Source organism: Ascaphus truei, chromosome 6 (genome assembly GCF_040206685.1).
Source record: "Ascaphus truei isolate aAscTru1 chromosome 6, aAscTru1.hap1, whole genome shotgun sequence".
Taxonomy (NCBI): Eukaryota; Metazoa; Chordata; class Amphibia; order Anura; family Ascaphidae; genus Ascaphus; species Ascaphus truei.
Window position 1 is genome coordinate 139,209,360 of NC_134488.1, and position 18,535 is coordinate 139,227,894.

Sequence of the window (18,535 nt, forward strand, 5' to 3'; positions counted from 1 at the left end):
TGTCTCTGGTATAACTTACCTTCTGTTTCTGTTCAATCAGCCAGTCACTCTCTTCTATCATTCTGAGTCTTTCCTCTTCCATCTTATCAATCAGCATCTTCTCATGCTGCTCATAACTTCTCTTCTGATCTTCCTTGAGCTGCTGCAGACGTCCGTTATTCTCCTGCAGGATCTGTCTGTCCCTCTCTGCGGCCTCAGCCTGGGATCGCTGCTCTGGGGAGGGAAGTTATATAAATATGGAACATACTCTACATCACAAGCGGCGCCTCTCCACACCTAGCGCTCTTACACTACTCCGCCTCACCCAGCGCCTAACACTGCTCCCTGCATCTCCCCCACACCCAGCGCTCTTACACTGCTCCCTTCAGCTCCCCCACACCCAGCGCTCTTACACTGCTCCCTGCATCTCCCCCACACCCAGCGCTCTTACACTGCTCCCTGCATCTCCCCCACACCCAGCGTCTTACACTGCTCCCTGCATCTCCCCCACACCCAGCGCTCTTACACTGCTCCCTTCATCTCCCCCACACCCAGCACTCTCACACTGCTCCCTGCATCTCCCCCACACCCAGCGCTCTTACCCTGCTCCCTTCAGCTCCCCCACACCCAGCGCTCTTACACTGCTCCCTGCATCTCCCCCACACCCAGCGCTCTCACACTGCTCCCTGCATCTCCCCCACACCCAGCACTCTCACACTGCTCCCTGCATCTCCCCCACACCCAGCGCTCTTACACTGCTCCCTTCAGCTCCCCCACACCCAGCGCTCTTACACTGCTCCCTGCATCTCCCCCACACCCAGCGCTCTTACACTGCTCCCTGCATCTCCCCCACACCCAGCGCTCTTACACTGCTCCCTGCATCTCCCCCTCACCCAGCGCCTAACACTGCTCCCTGCATCTCCCCCACACCCAGCGCTCTTACACTGCTCCCTTCAGCTCCCCCACACCCAGCGCTCTTACACTGCTCCCTGCATCTCCCCCACACCCAGCGCTCTTACACTGCTCCCTGCATCTCCCCCACACCCAGCGCTCTTACACTGCTCCCTGCATCTCCCCCACACCCAGCGCTTTTACACTACTCCCCCTCACCCAGCGCTCTCACACTGCTCCCTGCATCTCCCCCACACCCAGCGCTCTTACACTGCTCCCTGCATCTCCCCCACAACCAGCTCTCTTACAATGCTCCCTGCATCTCCCCCACTCCCAGCGCTCTTACACTGCTCCCTGCATCTCCCCCACACCCAGCGCTCTTACACTGCTCCCTGCATCTCCCCCACATCCAGCGCTCTTACACTACTCCGCCTCACCCAGCGCCTAACACTGCTCCCTGCATCTCCCCCACACCCAGCGCTCTCACACTGCTCCCTGCATCTCCACCACACCCAGCGCTCTCACACTGCTCCCTGCATCTCCCCCACACCCAGCGCTCTTACACTGCTCCCTGCATCTCCCCCACATCCAGCGCTCTTACACTACTCCGCCTCACCCAGCGCCTAACACTGCTCCCTGCATCTCCCCCACACCCAGCGCTCTCACACTGCTCCCTGCATCTCCACCACACCCAGCGCTCTTACACTGCTCCTTGCATCTCCCCCACACCCAGCGCTCTTACACCGCTCCCTGCATCTCCCCCACACCCAGCGCTCAAACACTGCTCCCTGCACCTCCACAACACCCAGCGCTCTTACACTGCTCCCTGTATCTCCCACACACCGAGCGCTCTTACACTGCTACCTGCATCTCCCTCACACCCAGCGCTCTCACACTGCTCCTTGCATTTCCCCCACACCCAGCGCTCTCACACTGCTCCCTGCATCTCCCCCACACCCAGCGCTCTCACACTGCTCCCTGCATCCCCCCCACACCCAGCGCTCTTACACTGCTCCCTGCATATCCCCCACACCCAGCGCTCTTACACTGCTCCCTGTATCTCCCACACACCCAGCTCTCTTACACTGTCTCTGTATGCCCCCCACACCCAGCGCTCTTACACTGCTCCCTGCATCTCCCCCACACCCAGCGCTCTCACACTGCTCCCTGCATCTCCCCCACCCAGTCCTCTCACACTGCTCCTTGTATCTCCCCCACACCCAGCGCTCTTACACTGCTCCCTGCATCTCCCCCACACCCAGCGCTCTCACAATGCCCCCTGCATCTCCCCCACACCCAGCGCTCTTACACTGCTCCCTGCATCTCCCCCACACCAAGCGCTCTTACACTGCTCCCTGCATCTCCCCCACACCCAGCGCTCTTACACTGCTCCCTGCATCTCCCCCACACCCAGCGCTCTTACACTGCTCCCTGCATCTCTCCCACACCCAGCGCTCTTACACTGCTCCCTGCATCTCTCCCACACCCAGCGCTCTCACACTGCTCCCTGCATCTCCCCCACACCCAGCACTCTCACACTGCTCCCTGCATCTCCACCACACCCAGCGCTCTTACACTGCTCCCTGCATCTCCCCCACACCCAGCGCTCTTACACCGCTCCCTGCATCTCCCCCACACCCAGCGCTCAAACACTGCTCCCTGCACCTCCACAACACCCAGCGCTCTTACACTGCTCCCTGTATCTCCCTCCCACCGAGCGCTCTTACACTGCTACCTGCATCTCCCTCACACCCAGCGCTCTCACACTGCTCCCTGCATCTCCCCCACACCCAGCGCTCTTACACTGCTCCCTGCATCTCCCCCACACCCAGCGCTCTCACACTGCTCCCTGCATCCCCCCCACACCCAGCGCTCTTACACTGCTCCCTGCATATCCCCCACACCCAGCGCTCTTTCTACACTGCTCCCTGTATCTCCCACACACCCAGCTCTCTTACACTGTCTCTGTATCCCCCCCACACCCAGCGCTCTTACACTGCTCCCTGCATCTCCCCCACACCCAGCGCTCTCACACTGCTCCCTGCATCTCCCCCACCCAGTCCTCTCACACTGCTCCTTGTATCTCCCCCACACCCAGCGCTCTTACACTGCTCCCTGCATCTCCCCCACACCCAGCGCTCTCACAATGCCCCCTGCATCTCCCCCACACCCAGCGCTCTTACACTGCTCCCTGCATCTCCCCCACACCAAGCGCTCTTACACTGCTCCCTGCATCTCCCCCACACCCAGCGCTCTTACACTGCTCTCTGCATCTCTCCCACACCCAGCGCTCTTACACTGCTCCCTGCATCTCTCCCACACCCAGCGCTCTCACACTGCTCCCTGCATCTCCCCCACACCCAGCGCTCTCACACTGCTCCCTGCATCTCCACCACACCCAGCGCTCTTACACTGCTCCCTGCATCTCCCCCACACCCAGCGCTCTTACACCGCTCCCTGCATCTCCCCCACACCCAGCGCTCAAACACTGCTCCCTGCACCTCCACAACACCCAGCGCTCTTACACTGCTCCCTGCATCTCCCCCACATCCAGCGCTCTTACACTACTCCGCCTCACCCAGCGCCTAACACTGCTCCCTGCATCTCCCCCACACCCAGCGCTCTCACACTGCTCCCTGCATCTCCACCACACCCAGCGCTCTCACACTGCTCCCTGCATCTCCCCCACACCCAGCGCTCTTACACTGCTCCCTGCATCTCCCCCACATCCAGCGCTCTTACACTACTCCGCCTCACCCAGCGCCTAACACTGCTCCCTGCATCTCCCCCACACCCAGCGCTCTCACACTGCTCCCTGCATCTCCACCACACCCAGCGCTCTTACACTGCTCCTTGCATCTCCCCCACACCCAGCGCTCTTACACCGCTCCCTGCATCTCCCCCACACCCAGCGCTCAAACACTGCTCCCTGCACCTCCACAACACCCAGCGCTCTTACACTGCTCCCTGTATCTCCCACACACCGAGCGCTCTTACACTGCTACCTGCATCTCCCTCACACCCAGCGCTCTCACACTGCTCCTTGCATTTCCCCCACACCCAGCGCTCTCACACTGCTCCCTGCATCTCCCCCACACCCAGCGCTCTCACACTGCTCCCTGCATCCCCCCCACACCCAGCGCTCTTACACTGCTCCCTGCATATCCCCCACACCCAGCGCTCTTACACTGCTCCCTGTATCTCCCACACACCCAGCTCTCTTACACTGTCTCTGTATGCCCCCCACACCCAGCGCTCTTACACTGCTCCCTGCATCTCCCCCACACCCAGCGCTCTCACACTGCTCCCTGCATCTCCCCCACCCAGTCCTCTCACACTGCTCCTTGTATCTCCCCCACACCCAGCGCTCTTACACTGCTCCCTGCATCTCCCCCACACCCAGCGCTCTCACAATGCCCCCTGCATCTCTCCCACACCCAGCGCTCTTACACTGCTCCCTGCATCTCCCCCACACCAAGCGCTCTTACACTGCTCCCTGCATCTCCCCCACACCCAGCGCTCTTACACTGCTCCCTGCATCTCCCCCACACCCAGCGCTCTTACACTGCTCCCTGCATCTCTCCCACACCCAGCGCTCTTACACTGCTCCCTGCATCTCTCCCACACCCAGCGCTCTCACACTGCTCCCTGCATCTCCCCCACACCCAGCGCTCTCACACTGCTCCCTGCATCTCCACCACACCCAGCGCTCTTACACTGCTCCCTGCATCTCCCCCACACCCAGCGCTCTTACACCGCTCCCTGCATCTCCCCCACACCCAGCGCTCAAACACTGCTCCCTGCACCTCCACAACACCCAGCGCTCTTACACTGCTCCCTGTATCTCCCTCCCACCGAGCGCTCTTACACTGCTACCTGCATCTCCCTCACACCCAGCGCTCTCACACTGCTCCCTGCATCTCCCCCACACCCAGCGCTCTTACACTGCTCCCTGCATCTCCCCCACACCCAGCGCTCTCACACTGCTCCCTGCATCCCCCCCACACCCAGCGCTCTTACACTGCTCCCTGCATATCCCCCACACCCAGCGCTCTTTCTACACTGCTCCCTGTATCTCCCACACACCCAGCTCTCTTACACTGTCTCTGTATCCCCCCCACACCCAGCGCTCTTACACTGCTCCCTGCATCTCCCCCACACCCAGCGCTCTCACACTGCTCCCTGCATCTCCCCCACCCAGTCCTCTCACACTGCTCCTTGTATCTCCCCCACACCCAGCGCTCTTACACTGCTCCCTGCATCTCCCCCACACCCAGCGCTCTCACAATGCCCCCTGCATCTCCCCCACACCCAGCGCTCTTACACTGCTCCCTGCATCTCCCCCACACCAAGCGCTCTTACACTGCTCCCTGCATCTCCCCCACACCCAGCGCTCTTACACTGCTCTCTGCATCTCTCCCACACCCAGCGCTCTTACACTGCTCCCTGCATCTCTCCCACACCCAGCGCTCTCACACTGCTCCCTGCATCTCCCCCACACCCAGCGCTCTCACACTGCTCCCTGCATCTCCACCACACCCAGCGCTCTTACACTGCTCCCTGCATCTCCCCCACACCCAGCGCTCTTACACCGCTCCCTGCATCTCCCCCACACCCAGCGCTCAAACACTGCTCCCTGCACCTCCACAACACCCAGCGCTCTTACACTGCTCCCTGTATTTCCCACACACCGAGCGCTCTTACACTGCTACCTGCATCTCCCTCACACCCAGCGCTCTCACACTGCTCCCTGCATCTCCCCCACACCCAGCGCTCTTACACTGCTCCCTGCATCTCCCCCACACCCAGCGCTCTCACACTGCTCCCTGCATCCCCCCCACACCCAGCGCTCTTACACTGCTCCCTGCATATCCCCCACACCCAGCGCTCTTACACTGCTCCCTGTATCTCCCACACACCCAGCTCTCTTACACTGTCTCTGTATCCCCCCCACACCCAGCGCTCTTACACTGCTCCCTGCATCTCCCCCACACCCAGCGCTCTCACACTGCTCCCTGCATCTCCCCCACCCAGTCCTCTCACACTGCTCCTTGTATCTCCCCCACACCCAGCGCTCTTACACTGCTCCCTGCATCTCCCCCACACCCAGCGCTCTCACAATGCCCCCTGCATCTCCCCCACACCCAGCGCTCTTACACTGCTCCCTGCATCTCCCCCACACCCAGCGCTCTTACACTGCTCCCTGCATCTCCCCCACACCCAGCGCTCTTACACTGCTCCCTGCATCTCTCCCACACCCAGCGCTCTTACACTGCTCCCTGCATCTCTCCCACACCCAGCGCTCTCACACTGCTCCCTGCACCTCCACCACACCCAGCGCTCTTACACTGCTCCCTGTATCTCCCACACACCCAGCGCTCTTACACTGCTACCTGCATCTCCCCCACAAACAGCTCTCTTACACTGCTCCCTGCATCTCCCCCACCCAGTCCTTTCACACTGCTCCCTGTATCTCCCCCACACCCAGCGCTCTTACACTGCTCCCTGCATCTCCCCCACACCCAGCGCTCTTACACTGCTCCCTGCATCTCCCCCACACCCAGCGCTCTTACACTGCTCCCTGCATCTCTCCCACACCCAGCGCTCTTACACTGCTCCCTGCATTTCTCCCACACCCAGCGCTCTCACACTGCTCCCTGCACCTCCACCACACCCAGCGCTCTTACACTGCTCCCTGCATCTCCCCCACACCCAGCGCTCTCACACTGCTCCCTGCACCTCCACCAAACCCAGCGCTCTTACACTGCTACCTGCATCTCCCCCACAAACAGCTCTCTTACACTGCTCCCTGCATCTCCCCCACACCCAGCGCTCTTACACTGCTCCCTGCATCTCCCCCACACCCAGCGCTCTCACACTGCTCCCTGCACCCCCCCCACACCCAGCGCTTTTACACTGCTCCCTGCATATCCCCCACACCCAGCGCTCTTACACTGCTCCCTGTATCTCCCACACACCCAGCTCTCTTACACTATCTCTGTATCCCCCCCGTACCCAGCGCTCTTACACTGCTCCCTGCATCTCCCCCACACCCAGCGCTCTCACACTGCTCCCTGCACCTCCACCACACCCAGCGCTCTTACACTGCTCCCAGCATCTCTCCCACACCCAGCGCTCTTACACTGCTCCCTGCATCTCTCCCACACCCAGCGCTCTTACACTGCTCCCTGCATCTCCCCCACACCCAGCGCTCTCACACTGCTCCCTGCATCTCCCCCACACCCAGCGCCTAACACAGCTCCCTGCATCTCCCCCACACCCAGCGCTCTTAAACTGCTCCCTGCATCTCCCCCACACCCAGTTCTCTTACACTGCTCCCTGTATCTCTCCCACACCCAGCGCTCTCACACTGCACCCTGCATCTCCCCCACACCCAGCGCTCTTACACTGCTCCCTGCATCTCCCCCACACCCAGCGCTCTTACACTGCTCCCTGCATCTCCCCCACACCCAGCGCTCTTACACTGCTCCCTGCATCTCCCCCACACCCAGCGCTCTCACACTGCTCCCTGCATCTCCCCCACACCCAGCGCTCTTACACTGCTCCCTGCATCTCCTCCACACCCAGCGCTCTCACACTACTCCCTGCATCTCTCCCACACCCAGCGCTCTTACACTGCTCCCTGCATCTCCACCACACCCAGCGCTCTTACACTACTCCCTGCGTCTCCACCAAACCCAGCGCTCTTACACTGCTCCTTGCATCTCTCCCACACCCAGCGCTCTCACACTGCTCCCTGCATCTCCCCCACACCCAGCGCTCTCACACTGCTCCCTGCATCTCCCCCAAACCCAGCGCTCTTACACTGCTCCCTGCATCTCACCCACACCCAGTGCTCTCACACTGCTCCCTGCATCTCCCCCACACCCAGCGCTCTCACACTGCTCCCTGCATATCCCCCACACCAAGCGCTCTTACACTGCTCCCTGCATCTCCCCCATTCCCAGCGCTCTTACACTGCTCCCTGCATCTCCCCCACACCCAGCGCTCTCACACTGCTCCCTGCATCTCCCCCACACCCAGCGCTCTCACACTGCTCCCTGCATCTCCCCCACACCCAGCGCTCTCACACTGCTCCCTGCATCTCCCCCACACCCAGCGCTCTTACACTGCTAACTGCATCTCCCCCACACCCAGCGCTCTTACACTGCTCCCTGCATCTCCCCCACACCAAGCGCTCTTACACTGCTCCCTGCATCTCCCCCACACATAACGCTCTTACACTGCTCCCTGTATCTCCCCCACACCCAGCGCTCTTACACTGCTCCCTGCATCTCCCCCACACCACACACTCTCACACTGCTCCCTGCATCTCCCCCACACCACGCACTCTCACACTGCTCCCTGCATCTTCCCCACACCAAGCGCTCTCACACTGCTACCTGCATCTCCCTCACACCCATCGCTCTTACACTTATCCCTGCATCTCCCCCACACCCAACGCTCTTACACTGCTCCCTGCGTCTCCCCCAGACCCAGCGCTCTCTAACTGCTCCCTGCATCTCCCCCACACCAGCGCTCTTACACTGCTCCCTGCATCTCCCCCACACCCAGCGCTCTTACACTGCTCGCTGCATCTCCCCCACACCCAGCGCTCTCACACTGCACCCTGCATCTCCCCCACACCCAGCGCTCTCACACTGCTCCCTGCATCTCCCCCACACCCAGCGCTCTCACACTGCTCCCTGCATCTCCCCCACACCCAGCGCTCTTACACTGTTCCCTGCATCTCCTCCACACCCAGCACTCTCCCACTGCTCCCTGCATCTCTCCCACACCCAGCGCTCTCACACTGCTCCCTGCATCTCCCCCACACCCAGCGCTCTCACACTGCTCCCTGCATCTCCCCCACACCCAGCGCTCTTACACTGTTCCCTGCATCTCCTCCACACCCAGCACTCTCCCACTGCTCCCTGCATTTCCTCCACACCCAGCGCTCTCACACTGCTCCCTGCATCTCTCCCACACCCAGCGCTCTTACACTGCTCCCTGCATTTCCCCCACACCCAGCGCTCTTACACTAATACGTGCATCTCCCCCAAACCCAGCGCTCTTACACTGCTCCTTGCATCTCCCCCACACCCAGCGCTCTCACACTGCTCCCTGCAACTCTCCCACACCCAGCGCTCTTACACTGTCCCTGCATCTCCCCCACACCCAGCGCTCTTACACTACTCCCTGCATCTCCCCAAAACCCAGCGCTCTCACACTGCTCCTTGCATCTCCCCCACACCCAGCGCTCTCACACTGCTCCCTGCATCTCCCCCACACCCAGCGCTCTCACACTGCTCCCTGCATCTCCCCCACACCCAGCGCTCTTACACTGCTCCCTGCATCTCCCCCACACCCAGCGCTCTCACACTGCTCCCTGCATATCCCCCACACCAAGCGCTCTTACACTGCTCCCTGCATCTCCCCCATTCCCAGCGCTCTTACACTGCTCCCTGCATCTCCCCCACACCCAGCGCTCTCACACTGCTCCCTGCATCTCCCCCACACCCAGCGCTCTCACACTGCTCCCTGCATCTCCCCCACACCCAGCGCTCTCACACTGCTCCCTGCATCTCCCCCACACCCAGCGCTCTTACACTGCTAACTGCATCTCCCCCACACCAAGCGCTCTTACACTGCTCCCTGCATCTCCCCCACACCCAGCGCTCTTACACTGCTCCCTGCATCTCCCCCACACCCAGCGCTCTTACACTGCTCCCTGCATCTCTCCCACACCCAGCGCTCTTACACTGCTCCCTGCATCTCTCCCACACCCAGCGCTCTCACACTGCTCCCTGCATCTCCCCCACACCCAGCACTCTCACACTGCTCCCTGCATCTCCACCACACCCAGCGCTCTTACACTGCTCCCTGCATCTCCCCCACACCCAGCGCTCTTACACCGCTCCCTGCATCTCCCCCACACCCAGCGCTCAAACACTGCTCCCTGCACCTCCACAACACCCAGCGCTCTTACACTGCTCCCTGTATCTCCCTCCCACCGAGCGCTCTTACACTGCTACCTGCATCTCCCTCACACCCAGCGCTCTCACACTGCTCCCTGCATCTCCCCCACACCCAGCGCTCTTACACTGCTCCCTGCATCTCCCCCACACCCAGCGCTCTCACACTGCTCCCTGCATCCCCCCCACACCCAGCGCTCTTACACTGCTCCCTGCATATCCCCCACACCCAGCGCTCTTTCTACACTGCTCCCTGTATCTCCCACACACCCAGCTCTCTTACACTGTCTCTGTATCCCCCCCACACCCAGCGCTCTTACACTGCTCCCTGCATCTCCCCCACACCCAGCGCTCTCACACTGCTCCCTGCATCTCCCCCACCCAGTCCTCTCACACTGCTCCTTGTATCTCCCCCACACCCAGCGCTCTTACACTGCTCCCTGCATCTCCCCCACACCCAGCGCTCTCACAATGCCCCCTGCATCTCCCCCACACCCAGCGCTCTTACACTGCTCCCTGCATCTCCCCCACACCAAGCGCTCTTACACTGCTCCCTGCATCTCCCCCACACCCAGCGCTCTTACACTGCTCTCTGCATCTCTCCCACACCCAGCGCTCTTACACTGCTCCCTGCATCTCTCCCACACCCAGCGCTCTCACACTGCTCCCTGCATCTCCCCCACACCCAGCGCTCTCACACTGCTCCCTGCATCTCCACCACACCCAGCGCTCTTACACTGCTCCCTGCATCTCCCCCACACCCAGCGCTCTTACACCGCTCCCTGCATCTCCCCCACACCCAGCGCTCAAACACTGCTCCCTGCACCTCCACAACACCCAGCGCTCTTACACTGCTCCCTGTATCTCCCACACACCGAGCGCTCTTACACTGCTACCTGCATCTCCCTCACACCCAGCGCTCTCACACTGCTCCCTGCATCTCCCCCACACCCAGCGCTCTTACACTGCTCCCTGCATCTCCCCCACACCCAGCGCTCTCACACTGCTCCCTGCATCCCCCCCACACCCAGCGCTCTCACACTGCTCCCTGCATCTCCCCCACACCCAGCGCTCTTACACTGCTAACTGCATCTCCCCCACACCCAGCGCTCTTACACTGCTCCCTGCATCTCCCCCACACCAAGCGCTCTTACACTGCTCCCTGCATCTCCCCCACACATAACGCTCTTACACTGCTCCCTGTATCTCCCCCACACCCAGCGCTCTTACACTGCTCCCTGCATCTCCCCCACACCACACACTCTCACACTGCTCCCTGCATCTCCCCCACACCACGCACTCTCACACTGCTCCCTGCATCTTCCCCACACCAAGCGCTCTCACACTGCTACCTGCATCTCCCTCACACCCATCGCTCTTACACTTATCCCTGCATCTCCCCCACACCCAATGCTCTTACACTGCTCCCTGCGTCTCCCCCAGACCCAGCGCTCTCTAACTGCTCCCTGCATCTCCCCCACACCAGCGCTCTTACACTGCTCCCTGCATCTCCCCCACACCCAGCGCTCTTACACTGCTCGCTGCATCTCCCCCACACCCAGCGCTCTCACACTGCACCCTGCATCTCCCCCACACCCAGCGCTCTCACACTGCTCCCTGCATCTCCCCCACACCCAGCGCTCTCACACTGCTCCCTGCATCTCCCCCACACCCAGCGCTCTTACACTGTTCCCTGCATCTCCTCCACACCCAGCACTCTCCCACTGCTCCCTGCATCTCTCCCACACCCAGCGCTCTCACACTGCTCCCTGCATCTCCCCCACACCCAGCGCTCTCACACTGCTCCCTGCATCTCCCCCACACCCAGCGCTCTTACACTGTTCCCTGCATCTCCTCCACACCCAGCACTCTCCCACTGCTCCCTGCATTTCCTCCACACCCAGCGCTCTCACACTGCTCCCTGCATCTCTCCCACACCCAGCGCTCTTACACTGCTCCCTGCATTTCCCCCACACCCAGCGCTCTTACACTAATACGTGCATCTCCCCCAAACCCAGCGCTCTTACACTGCTCCTTGCATCTCCCCCACACCCAGCGCTCTCACACTGCTCCCTGCAACTCTCCCACACCCAGCGCTCTTACACTGTCCCTGCATCTCCCCCACACCCAGCGCTCTTACACTACTCCCTGCATCTCCCCAAAACCCAGCGCTCTCACACTGCTCCTTGCATCTCCCCCACACCCAGCGCTCTCACACTGCTCCCTGCATCTCCCCCACACCCAGCGCTCTCACACTGCTCCCTGCATCTCCCCCACACCCAGCGCTCTTACACTGCTCCCTGCATCTCCCCCACACCCAGCGCTCTCACACTGCTCCCTGCATATCCCCCACACCAAGCGCTCTTACACTGCTCCCTGCATCTCCCCCATTCCCAGCGCTCTTACACTGCTCCCTGCATCTCCCCCACACCCAGCGCTCTCACACTGCTCCCTGCATCTCCCCCACACCCAGCGCTCTCACACTGCTCCCTGCATCTCCCCCACACCCAGCGCTCTCACACTGCTCCCTGCATCTCCCCCACACCCAGCGCTCTTACACTGCTAACTGCATCTCCCCCACACCAAGCGCTCTTACACTGCTCCCTGCATCTCCCCCACACCCAGCGCTCTTACACTGCTCCCTGCATCTCCCCCACACCCAGCGCTCTTACACTGCTCCCTGCATCTCTCCCACACCCAGCGCTCTTACACTGCTCCCTGCATCTCTCCCACACCCAGCGCTCTCACACTGCTCCCTGCATCTCCCCCACACCCAGCACTCTCACACTGCTCCCTGCATCTCCACCACACCCAGCGCTCTTACACTGCTCCCTGCATCTCCCCCACACCCAGCGCTCTTACACCGCTCCCTGCATCTCCCCCACACCCAGCGCTCAAACACTGCTCCCTGCACCTCCACAACACCCAGCGCTCTTACACTGCTCCCTGTATCTCCCTCCCACCGAGCGCTCTTACACTGCTACCTGCATCTCCCTCACACCCAGCGCTCTCACACTGCTCCCTGCATCTCCCCCACACCCAGCGCTCTTACACTGCTCCCTGCATCTCCCCCACACCCAGCGCTCTCACACTGCTCCCTGCATCCCCCCCACACCCAGCGCTCTTACACTGCTCCCTGCATATCCCCCACACCCAGCGCTCTTTCTACACTGCTCCCTGTATCTCCCACACACCCAGCTCTCTTACACTGTCTCTGTATCCCCCCCACACCCAGCGCTCTTACACTGCTCCCTGCATCTCCCCCACACCCAGCGCTCTCACACTGCTCCCTGCATCTCCCCCACCCAGTCCTCTCACACTGCTCCTTGTATCTCCCCCACACCCAGCGCTCTTACACTGCTCCCTGCATCTCCCCCACACCCAGCGCTCTCACAATGCCCCCTGCATCTCCCCCACACCCAGCGCTCTTACACTGCTCCCTGCATCTCCCCCACACCAAGCGCTCTTACACTGCTCCCTGCATCTCCCCCACACCCAGCGCTCTTACACTGCTCTCTGCATCTCTCCCACACCCAGCGCTCTTACACTGCTCCCTGCATCTCTCCCACACCCAGCGCTCTCACACTGCTCCCTGCATCTCCCCCACACCCAGCGCTCTCACACTGCTCCCTGCATCTCCACCACACCCAGCGCTCTTACACTGCTCCCTGCATCTCCCCCACACCCAGCGCTCTTACACCGCTCCCTGCATCTCCCCCACACCCAGCGCTCAAACACTGCTCCCTGCACCTCCACAACACCCAGCGCTCTTACACTGCTCCCTGCATCTCCCCCACATCCAGCGCTCTTACACTACTCCGCCTCACCCAGCGCCTAACACTGCTCCCTGCATCTCCCCCACACCCAGCGCTCTCACACTGCTCCCTGCATCTCCACCACACCCAGCGCTCTCACACTGCTCCCTGCATCTCCCCCACACCCAGCGCTCTTACACTGCTCCCTGCATCTCCCCCACATCCAGCGCTCTTACACTACTCCGCCTCACCCAGCGCCTAACACTGCTCCCTGCATCTCCCCCACACCCAGCGCTCTCACACTGCTCCCTGCATCTCCACCACACCCAGCGCTCTTACACTGCTCCTTGCATCTCCCCCACACCCAGCGCTCTTACACCGCTCCCTGCATCTCCCCCACACCCAGCGCTCAAACACTGCTCCCTGCACCTCCACAACACCCAGCGCTCTTACACTGCTCCCTGTATCTCCCACACACCGAGCGCTCTTACACTGCTACCTGCATCTCCCTCACACCCAGCGCTCTCACACTGCTCCTTGCATTTCCCCCACACCCAGCGCTCTCACACTGCTCCCTGCATCTCCCCCACACCCAGCGCTCTCACACTGCTCCCTGCATCCCCCCCACACCCAGCGCTCTTACACTGCTCCCTGCATATCCCCCACACCCAGCGCTCTTACACTGCTCCCTGTATCTCCCACACACCCAGCTCTCTTACACTGTCTCTGTATGCCCCCCACACCCAGCGCTCTTACACTGCTCCCTGCATCTCCCCCACACCCAGCGCTCTCACACTGCTCCCTGCATCTCCCCCACCCAGTCCTCTCACACTGCTCCTTGTATCTCCCCCACACCCAGCGCTCTTACACTGCTCCCTGCATCTCCCCCACACCCAGCGCTCTCACAATGCCCCCTGCATCTCCCCCACACCCAGCGCTCTTACACTGCTCCCTGCATCTCCCCCACACCAAGCGCTCTTACACTGCTCCCTGCATCTCCCCCACACCCAGCGCTCTTACACTGCTCCCTGCATCTCCCCCACACCCAGCGCTCTTACACTGCTCCCTGCATCTCTCCCACATCCAGCGCTCTTACACTGCTCCCTGCATCTCTCCCACACCCAGCGCTCTCACACTGCTCCCTGCATCTCCCCCACACCCAGCGCTCTCACACTGCTCCCTGCATCTCCACCACACCCAGCGCTCTTACACTGCTCCCTGCATCTCCCCCACACCCAGCGCTCTTACACCGCTCCCTGCATCTCCCCCACACCCAGCGCTCAAACACTGCTCCCTGCACCTCCACAACACCCAGCGCTCTTACACTGCTCCCTGTATCTCCCTCCCACCGAGCGCTCTTACACTGCTACCTGCATCTCCCTCACACCCAGCGCTCTCACACTGCTCCCTGCATCTCCCCCACACCCAGCGCTCTTACACTGCTCCCTGCATCTCCCCCACACCCAGCGCTCTCACACTGCTCCCTGCATCCCCCCCACACCCAGCGCTCTTACACTGCTCCCTGCATATCCCCCACACCCAGCGCTCTTTCTACACTGCTCCCTGTATCTCCCACACACCCAGCTCTCTTACACTGTCTCTGTATCCCCCCCACACCCAGCGCTCTTACACTGCTCCCTGCATCTCCCCCACACCCAGCGCTCTCACACTGCTCCCTGCATCTCCCCCACCCAGTCCTCTCACACTGCTCCTTGTATCTCCCCCACACCCAGCGCTCTTACACTGCTCCCTGCATCTCCCCCACACCCAGCGCTCTCACAATGCCCCCTGCATCTCCCCCACACCCAGCGCTCTTACACTGCTCCCTGCATCTCCCCCACACCAAGCGCTCTTACACTGCTCCCTGCATCTCCCCCACACCCAGCGCTCTTACACTGCTCTCTGCATCTCTCCCACACCCAGCGCTCTTACACTGCTCCCTGCATCTCTCCCACACCCAGCGCTCTCACACTGCTCCCTGCATCTCCCCCACACCCAGCGCTCTCACACTGCTCCCTGCATCTCCACCACACCCAGCGCTCTTACACTGCTCCCTGCATCTCCCCCACACCCAGCGCTCTTACACCGCTCCCTGCATCTCCCCCACACCCAGCGCTCAAACACTGCTCCCTGCACCTCCACAACACCCAGCGCTCTTACACTGCTCCCTGTATCTCCCACACACCGAGCGCTCTTACACTGCTACCTGCATCTCCCTCACACCCAGCGCTCTCACACTGCTCCCTGCATCTCCCCCACACCCAGCGCTCTTACACTGCTCCCTGCATCTCCCCCACACCCAGCGCTCTCACACTGCTCCCTGCATCCCCCCCACACCCAGCGCTCTTACACTGCTCCCTGCATATCCCCCACACCCAGCGCTCTTACACTGCTCCCTGTATCTCCCACACACCCAGCTCTCTTACACTGTCTCTGTATCCCCCCCACACCCAGCGCTCTTACACTGCTCCCTGCATCTCCCCCACACCCAGCGCTCTCACACTGCTCCCTGCATCTCCCCCACCCAGTCCTCTCACACTGCTCCTTGTATCTCCCCCACACCCAGCGCTCTTACACTGCTCCCTGCATCTCCCCCACACCCAGCGCTCTCACAATGCCCCCTGCATCTCCCCCACACCCAGCGCTCTTACACTGCTCCCTGCATCTCCCCCACACCCAGCGCTCTTACACTGCTCCCTGCATCTCCCCCACACCCAGCGCTCTTACACTGCTCCCTGCATCTCTCCCACACCCAGCGCTCTTACACTGCTCCCTGCATCTCTCCCACACCCAGCGCTCTCACACTGCTCCCTGCACCTCCACCACACCCAGCGCTCTTACACTGCTCCCTGTATCTCCCACACACCCAGCGCTCTTACACTGCTACCTGCATCTCCCCCACAAACAGCTCTCTTACACTGCTCCCTGCATCTCCCCCACCCAGTCCTTTCACACTGCTCCCTGTATCTCCCCCACACCCAGCGCTCTTACACTGCTCCCTGCATCTCCCCCACACCCAGCGCTCTTACACTGCTCCCTGCATCTCCCCCACACCCAGCGCTCTTACACTGCTCCCTGCATCTCTCCCACACCCAGCGCTCTTACACTGCTCCCTGCATTTCTCCCACACCCAGCGCTCTCACACTGCTCCCTGCACCTCCACCACACCCAGCGCTCTTACACTGCTCCCTGCATCTCCCCCACACCCAGCGCTCTCACACTGCTCCCTGCACCTCCACCAAAACCAGCGCTCTTACACTGCTACCTGCATCTCCCCCACAAACAGCTCTCTTACACTGCTCCCTGCATCTCCCCCACACCCAGCGCTCTTACACTGCTCCCTGCATCTCCCCCACACCCAGCGCTCTCACACTGCTCCCTGCACCCCCCCCACACCCAGCGCTTTTACACTGCTCCCTGCATATCCCCCACACCCAGCGCTCTTACACTGCTCCCTGTATCTCCCACACACCCAGCTCTCTTACACTATCTCTGTATCCCCCCCGTACCCAGCGCTCTTACACTGCTCCCTGCATCTCCCCCACACCCAGCGCTCTCACACTGCTCCCTGCACCTCCACCACACCCAGCGCTCTTACACTGCTCCCAGCATCTCTCCCACACCCAGCGCTCTTACACTGCTCCCTGCATCTCTCCCACACCCAGCGCTCTTACACTGCTCCCTGCATCTCCCCCACACCCAGCGCTCTCACACTGCTCCCTGCATCTCCCCCACACCCAGCGCCTAACACAGCTCCCTGCATCTCCCCCACACCCAGCGCTCTTAAACTGCTCCCTGCATCTCCCCCACACCCAGTTCTCTTACACTGCTCCCTGTATCTCTCCCACACCCAGCGCTCTCACACTGCACCCTGCATCTCCCCCACACCCAGCGCTCTTACACTGCTCCCTGCATCTCCCCCACACCCAGCGCTCTTACACTGCTCCCTGCATCTCCCCCACACCCAGCGCTCTTACACTGCTCCCTGCATCTCCCCCACACCCAGCGCTCTCACACTGCTCCCTGCATCTCCCCCACACCCAGCGCTCTTACACTGCTCCCTGCATCTCCTCCACACCCAGCGCTCTCACACTACTCCCTGCATCTCTCCCACACCCAGCGCTCTTACACTGCTCCCTGCATCTCCACCACACCCAGCGCTCTTACACTACTCCCTGCGTCTCCACCAAACCCAGCGCTCTTACACTGCTCCTTGCATCTCTCCCACACCCAGCGCTCTCACACTGCTCCCTGCATCTCCCCCACACCCAGCGCTCTCACACTGCTCCCTGCATCTCCCCCAAACCCAGCGCTCTTACACTGCTCCCTGCATCTCACCCACACCCAGTGCTCTCACACTGCTCCCTGCATCTCCCCCACACCCAGCGCTCTCACACTGCTCCCTGCATATCCCCCACACCAAGCGCTCTTACACTGCTCCCTGCATCTCCCCCATTCCCAGCGCTCTTACACTGCTCCCTGCATCTCCCCCACACCCAGCGCTCTCACACTGCTCCCTGCATCTCCCCCACACCCAGCGCTCTCACACTGCTCCCTGCATCTCCCCCACACCCAGCGCTCTCACACTGCTCCCTGCATCTCCCCCACACCCAGCGCTCTTACACTGCTAACTGCATCTCCCCCACACCCAGCGCTCTTACACTGCTCCCTGCATCTCCCCCACACCAAGCGCTCTTACACTGCTCCCTGCATCTCCCCCACACATAACGCTCTTACACTGCTCCCTGTATCTCCCCCACACCCAGCGCTCTTACACTGCTCCCTGCATCTCCCCCACACCACACACTCTCACACTGCTCCCTGCATCTCCCCCACACCACGCACTCTCACACTGCTCCCTGCATCTTCCCCACACCAAGCGCTCTCACACTGCTACCTGCATCTCCCTCACACCCATCGCTCTTACACTTATCC

At 61.7% G+C, this 18,535-nt stretch overlaps 1 protein-coding gene across 3 annotated transcripts in view; it reads right to left on the reverse strand.

Moving 5' to 3' along the window:
• The window catches only part of LOC142497992 (guanylate-binding protein 1-like), an 851,842-nt gene that overhangs the window by 12,814 nt on the left and 820,493 nt on the right, over window positions 1–18,535 (reverse strand). For all 3 annotated transcript variants that reach the window (XM_075606500.1, XM_075606499.1, XM_075606501.1), the window contains exon 10: window positions 20–213. In XM_075606500.1, the coding sequence (XP_075462615.1) occupies window positions 20–213 (194 nt within the window). The remainder of the gene's footprint in view (window positions 1–19; window positions 214–18,535) is intronic.